Source organism: Vigna angularis, chromosome 9 (assembly GCF_016808095.1).
Source record: "Vigna angularis cultivar LongXiaoDou No.4 chromosome 9, ASM1680809v1, whole genome shotgun sequence".
In the NCBI taxonomy this organism is placed as follows: Eukaryota; Viridiplantae; Streptophyta; class Magnoliopsida; order Fabales; family Fabaceae; genus Vigna; species Vigna angularis.
The window spans coordinates 29,522,799-29,528,009 of NC_068978.1; the positions used below are offsets into that span (position 1 = coordinate 29,522,799).

Consider the following 5,211-nt stretch of genomic DNA (forward strand, 5'->3'; position numbering starts at 1 on the left):
GATAATTATATACTTTGTATAGACCGGTTTTCGAACCCGGTGAGGGGATTAGGCCCTCGACTTACATGTTGTTTTCATTGTTCGTTAATGTGAATAATATACCCATTGTTTGATTCTTTTGGTCTGGGTGAGTGCGTATCAGTGACTGAGGGAGACGGTTAAGATTTTATTCTAAGATTCCTAACATAACATTATGCAAATAATATCTTCATCATGGCAAATTCTACCTTTTCAACTTAGTGTAACTTTTTATTGCTAAAATTAATTATAAACGAGTTTTATATTCTTAATATTAGATACTGTGAAGTCTCAACTAACTAGCTGGAGAATTATATCAATTGAGAAATTTACATTTCAACACACATTTACTAACTGCTATCATAGATACAACAATTCAAAATGACTGCAAAAGTCATACAAAGAGGCTTAATATTCAACAGAACTTAAGAAAAATTCAGATACAAAGAGGCTTAGTATTCATCAAAACTTAAGAAAAACTCAGCAATGTCCAAAAAAAACATCTGCATTCAGTCACGAGCAACAACAACCACTTGCTTACCAACATTCCGACCAGTGTAGAGACCAACCAAGGCTGCAGGGCCATTTTCAAGACCCTCAGCAATGTCTTCCACATACACAACCTTCCCTTCTCTAATATGAGGCAAAACAAACTCCAAGAATTTGGAATATGAATGGTAGAAATCATTTACAACAAACCCTTCCATTTTAATCCTCTTAAATATGAGATGTGCCAAATTTGTTACACCTTCATGTTGAGAAAGATTGTACTGTGAGATCATTCCACAAACAGGTATGCGACCATGTAATTTCATGTTAAGGAGTACTGCATCAAGTGTCTTGCCTCCAACATTCTCAAAGTAAATATCAATGCCTTCTGGAAAGTATCTGATGTGTCCATTGATATGCAGCAATCATTAACATTTATTGAATGCACAGATTCACTCAAAATTTCACTTTCACAAATTTGTTGAATTCTAACCTTTTCAAAGTTGCATCGAGTTCTGACTCTTCTTTGTAGTTAAAAGCTCCATCAAATCCAAGTTTATTCTTCAAAAGATCCACCTGGTTGTAAAATACAGTTCAAATGAGAGGAGAACAATATAATTTAGTCGGTGAGCAAAAAAATATATAAAATTCAAAGGATTTCATTTCAGGACCTCTTTATCAGACTACTATTGCTGGTGTATGCCATAATTCTCTTAAAAAAATTTTGAAGTAAAGCAGATTGGATACATAACATGATACTTTTGTAAGCAAACTTCAGCAAAGAACCAACATTGATGCAGTTTTATTGAAGTATAGAAAACATTATTAAGTGCAACTTCTGATATTTGAAAAAGGTTTATTGTTTGATACCTTTCATGAAAACAAAAATCTTCAACATATTTTAATTCTACATCTTGGAAAATGCCAAAACTATGCAACATGAAGTTTTCACTGACAAGTAACTCACAGGTAACATACTAGTATCTAATCTTGGAAATAGGAAACAACTTATCTATTTAATCTATTCCAAAACTGAACTCTATAAAACCGACTTATAGGGTCTGCGTCCACTTATATATTATAATTTTATAATCTCTAATAGATATTGTAAATGGTTTTGATACCACATTAAAGATTAGACTTTAAACCTAACTTAATCTTATAAAACTAATTTGAAAAATGAGGTTTCTACTTATTTATATACTATAAATTTTCTTTATCTCTAGTTAATGTGAAACTTTTAAAACAGACAGACATAGACATATTAAATAATAATAATTCAATGAATACCTTCTCTTTGCTTCCAGCACTTCCAACCACATAGCAACCAGTCAATTTAGCAAACTGACCAACAAGTTGACCAACAGCACCAGAAGCAGCTGAAATAAAAACATTCTCCCCTTTCTTGGGAGAGCCCACTTCAAAGAAACCTACATAAGCTGTCAATCCTGGCATACCTGTGCTCAAAGAAGAAACCAGAATGTGAGAAGCCAATACAACATCCATCCATAAGCTGGCATGCTTGCTATGATTCATCTTGAAAAAACATAATATACTCTAAGAAACTCAAATAAAAAACAGAGAAACGAATACTAACAATATAAATTGAGGCTTGCACATCAAAGTGACATGAGTAGCATATATGGTTGAATGAGAATGAACAATTGTGTTTGTCGAATATATACATACCAAGAATACCAGTATAATATGAAAGAGGGACATCTGTGTGCTCAATTTTGAAATCTATTTGAGTTGCAGGCACCAAGCTGAATTCTTCCCATTTCGTCATTCCCCAAACTAAATCACCTTTCTTGTAATCTGGGTGTCCAGATTCTAGGACTTTTGACACTCCCAACCCTGCTATTGGCTGCATTTACATAACTGTTAGTGCCATCATAATATCCTGACTAAAAATTGTATTTTCAAAACTACCTAGGGATTTAGAAAAAATTAATAAAAGACAACAATATCTACAAAGGAAGTTCAATTTAGATTCTAAATATTTTCACTCGTTGAAATAATATTTCTTAGTGTCTGCCGCCACATTCAATAATGTATTGTCCACATTAGAGTTTGGAACTGCTTAAAAAACATCTCTGAAGGAAAAGAGTGTATTTACTTAGCTCAACTTCTAAGTAATTTGGATTTATTGGTTATACCAGAACCCTAACCAAAAATATTATTTCATTTCTCTATCGTTTTATTTTTTTTATAATATTTATCAAGAAGCTTATCTAATCAAGCTTTGCTTCTTTACACCAGAACCTATACATTCATACTTCTCACTGAACTATTCATTCAAAACCAAAATAATGCTTACTTACATTTTCACTCAATCAAATTAAATATAAGAAAATCTCTACAACTTAGATTTGAGTTAGATGTATATTTTCATTCCAATTTCCCAATCAGGTCTCTCTATTATGATTTCATCAAATATTCAACACTGACAAGAAAAACCAGAATGATATTCCAATATCAAATAGCAATATGGATTAATTTTCACAAAATTAAGCCAAAAAAGTTGCAGGACTTACAGAGCCAGGTATGTAGCACCCAAATCCCTCATGGCCCATCTTGCTCATCAAGACTCTCATGTAAGGGTCACAAGAGAGGTAGAGATTTTTGAGAAGCACATCATTGGAACCTTCTGGAACCTTCAATGTTATTCTTCCTTCGACAGTGTTCATGTCGGATTCCTTGGGAAAACCAACCACATAGTCCCTTAGAACCACTTGCTTGTTCCTCACTTCTGCCATTGAAATTCGTAGAATAGAATGTGAATTGTTTCAGATTCTTCCCAAAAGCCAGGATATTTAGAGAGAATCTTAGAGTGTGAGGCGGGAAAATCGATGAAATGGGTAATGTGAGATCATTTATAAGGTAAAGTTGTTATCCACGTCGAATGTCTCGACGACAGAAAGATTGGTTATTTATTTCACATCGTGTCCCATATCGGACATTCATAACTTAACAAAAATTTATTTAATCTTCGTTTCACATTTAGAAAACAAAATTAATCAAATTAGTTTCAGTTTTAGAAAATTATGAATTCAAATTGATTTGGTTTGATCTGCGATTAAACAAGCAGTAAAATATATTTAAGAAACAAAAATAAGTAAATTTTATTTTTTTAATGATTATAATATTTCTATTTGTCGATTATCAGAATTAATTTCGGTCTGTATTAGTTTGTTGAAAATGACTTTACAGTAATTAATTTAATTTATAAATAACATAAAAAGTCTTGTACACCGTTAAAATTGTATATACCAACTTGATATACTGTTGTTGTCACTGTATTAAATTAAGTAGAGCTGATTGCTCTTTTGATGATGCCAAACTGTTTTTGCACAAACAAATCTTTAGGCGTTGAAAAGTTTCAAGAGCACATCTCTATTCTTCCACTGTCTCAACCACAACACCTCAAGCTACTAATTTTCTCAGCACAAACCTTTGGAGTGCGCTAACTGCTAGATAACCAATCACCGGACCAAAACATAGAGTCACTTGAGGCACGCAACAATATTTTAGACAATTGCAAAAGTCCTGCAACAATAATTTAATCCCAATTTAAGTGTTGTCTGTGTGCACCACTCCAAACAACCACCTTCAGCTTCAATTCTCCACCAACTTTGCACACCAAAAGCTTGTTGAAGCCAAACACCGAGTTAGTCAAAGATGGGATAGTTGTTGCTGCAACCTACTAAACCTGGCACCAAATCGCTTCAAATGAAGATTTGTTTCTTCAAACGCACTCAATTTTACAAAAAAAAATCAGTTTATAAGATAAAATTTACGTCTATTTATATAATTTAAATTGGTTTTATCTATGAAGCTTCCAAAAAGCTTTTATAACACATCAGACCTCTTCATGTTGCAGCTGACTCTAGCTGAACCAAATCACTTGTAGCATCCAACTTTGGACACTCAATCATGCAACCAATTTGACACCAGCTAGCAGTTGATTCAAAGTGGGGTATTTTACTTGCAGTGCCAACTCATAATAGCCTTTCAACACCTCAAAAGTTAGTCTAGCCAGCAGCCCCAAACATGTCAAACAAAACTGCATCAGACAAGCACCATAAAGGTAAGTAACGTTGCACACAGAAAACCAGGTTAGGAAAAACACAATTTATTTCACACTCCCTCCAGGTGTTTCTTTCGGCCAGATTAAGTGTATAGATGGATCACTCATTTTTTTCTCTCAAAAACCAGAATGCATCTCACTTTTGGCCAATCTTTTGAGCTAACATCTCAAGTGAAGGAGGAGCAACTCAAATCCAATCTCTCAGTCAACAAAACCAGAAGAAGTTTTAAGACACGTAATAAAAGCACTAAGTGAAGAAAGATACACCAAAACAGATTTAGGATTTTGACAAAACAAGGCAAGCAAATAAAACTTGCAGAAACATAAAGCTGAATTATATTGAATTGAAAAAAAAAAAAAAAAAGACAAACGGTGTATGAAGCCGAAAGCCTATATGAGCTACTTACTATGACCCGTATGTTAGAAGTTTGTCTTAGAAGTCCCACATCTAAAGTGGGCAAAGACTTCCCTCCCTCATTTGCATATAAATAGAGGTGTAAGGGAAGGTGTAAGATGCATCAAAAATTACTTGTATCCTCTTTGCTCTAAAGAGAGGGTGTTGTAATCTCTTCTATCTAGTAAATATTTTTCTTGACCTTGCCCTTGGTCTTGTG

The 5,211-nt window shown here is 33.6% G+C and overlaps 1 protein-coding gene and 1 long non-coding RNA gene across 2 annotated transcripts; one reads left to right on the plus strand and one right to left on the minus strand.

Moving 5' to 3' along the window:
• Positions 1-393: 393 nt before the first annotated feature.
• On the minus strand, positions 394-3,444 carry LOC108347504 (NADPH-dependent oxidoreductase 2-alkenal reductase). Its single transcript, XM_017586785.2, has 5 exons — positions 3,045-3,444; positions 2,197-2,374; positions 1,798-1,964; positions 1,001-1,083; positions 394-906 (listed from the first exon to the last, which is right to left on the minus strand). Exons 1-5 carry the CDS (start codon positions 3,264-3,266, stop codon positions 528-530), a joined length of 1,029 nt encoding a protein of 342 aa, XP_017442274.1. The 5' UTR covers positions 3,267-3,444; the 3' UTR covers positions 394-527.
• A 1,063-nt stretch (positions 3,445-4,507) lies between these two features.
• Positions 4,508-4,941, plus strand: LOC128193972 (uncharacterized). The gene is made up of 2 exons (XR_008245179.1): positions 4,508-4,597; positions 4,726-4,941. It is a non-coding gene; the product is annotated as an uncharacterized LOC128193972 (long non-coding RNA).
• Positions 4,942-5,211: the final 270 nt, after the last annotated feature.

What these genes read in the sequence shown, in the direction of transcription:
- LOC108347504 (XM_017586785.2), bottom strand. Translation starts at nt 3,266, where the DNA reads ATGGCAGAAGTGAGGAACAAGCAAGTGGTTCTAAGGGACTATGTGGTT. An exon ending in GGTGCTACATACCTGGCTCT is followed by an intron (nt 2,375 to 3,044) that starts GTAAGTCCTGCA and finishes ATGTAAATGCAG; the next exon opens with CCAATAGCAGGGTTGGGAGT. An exon ending in GTGCTGGAAGCAAAGAGAAG is followed by an intron (nt 1,084 to 1,797) that starts GTATTCATTGAA and finishes TTTTACAACCAG; the next exon opens with GTGGATCTTTTGAAGAATAA.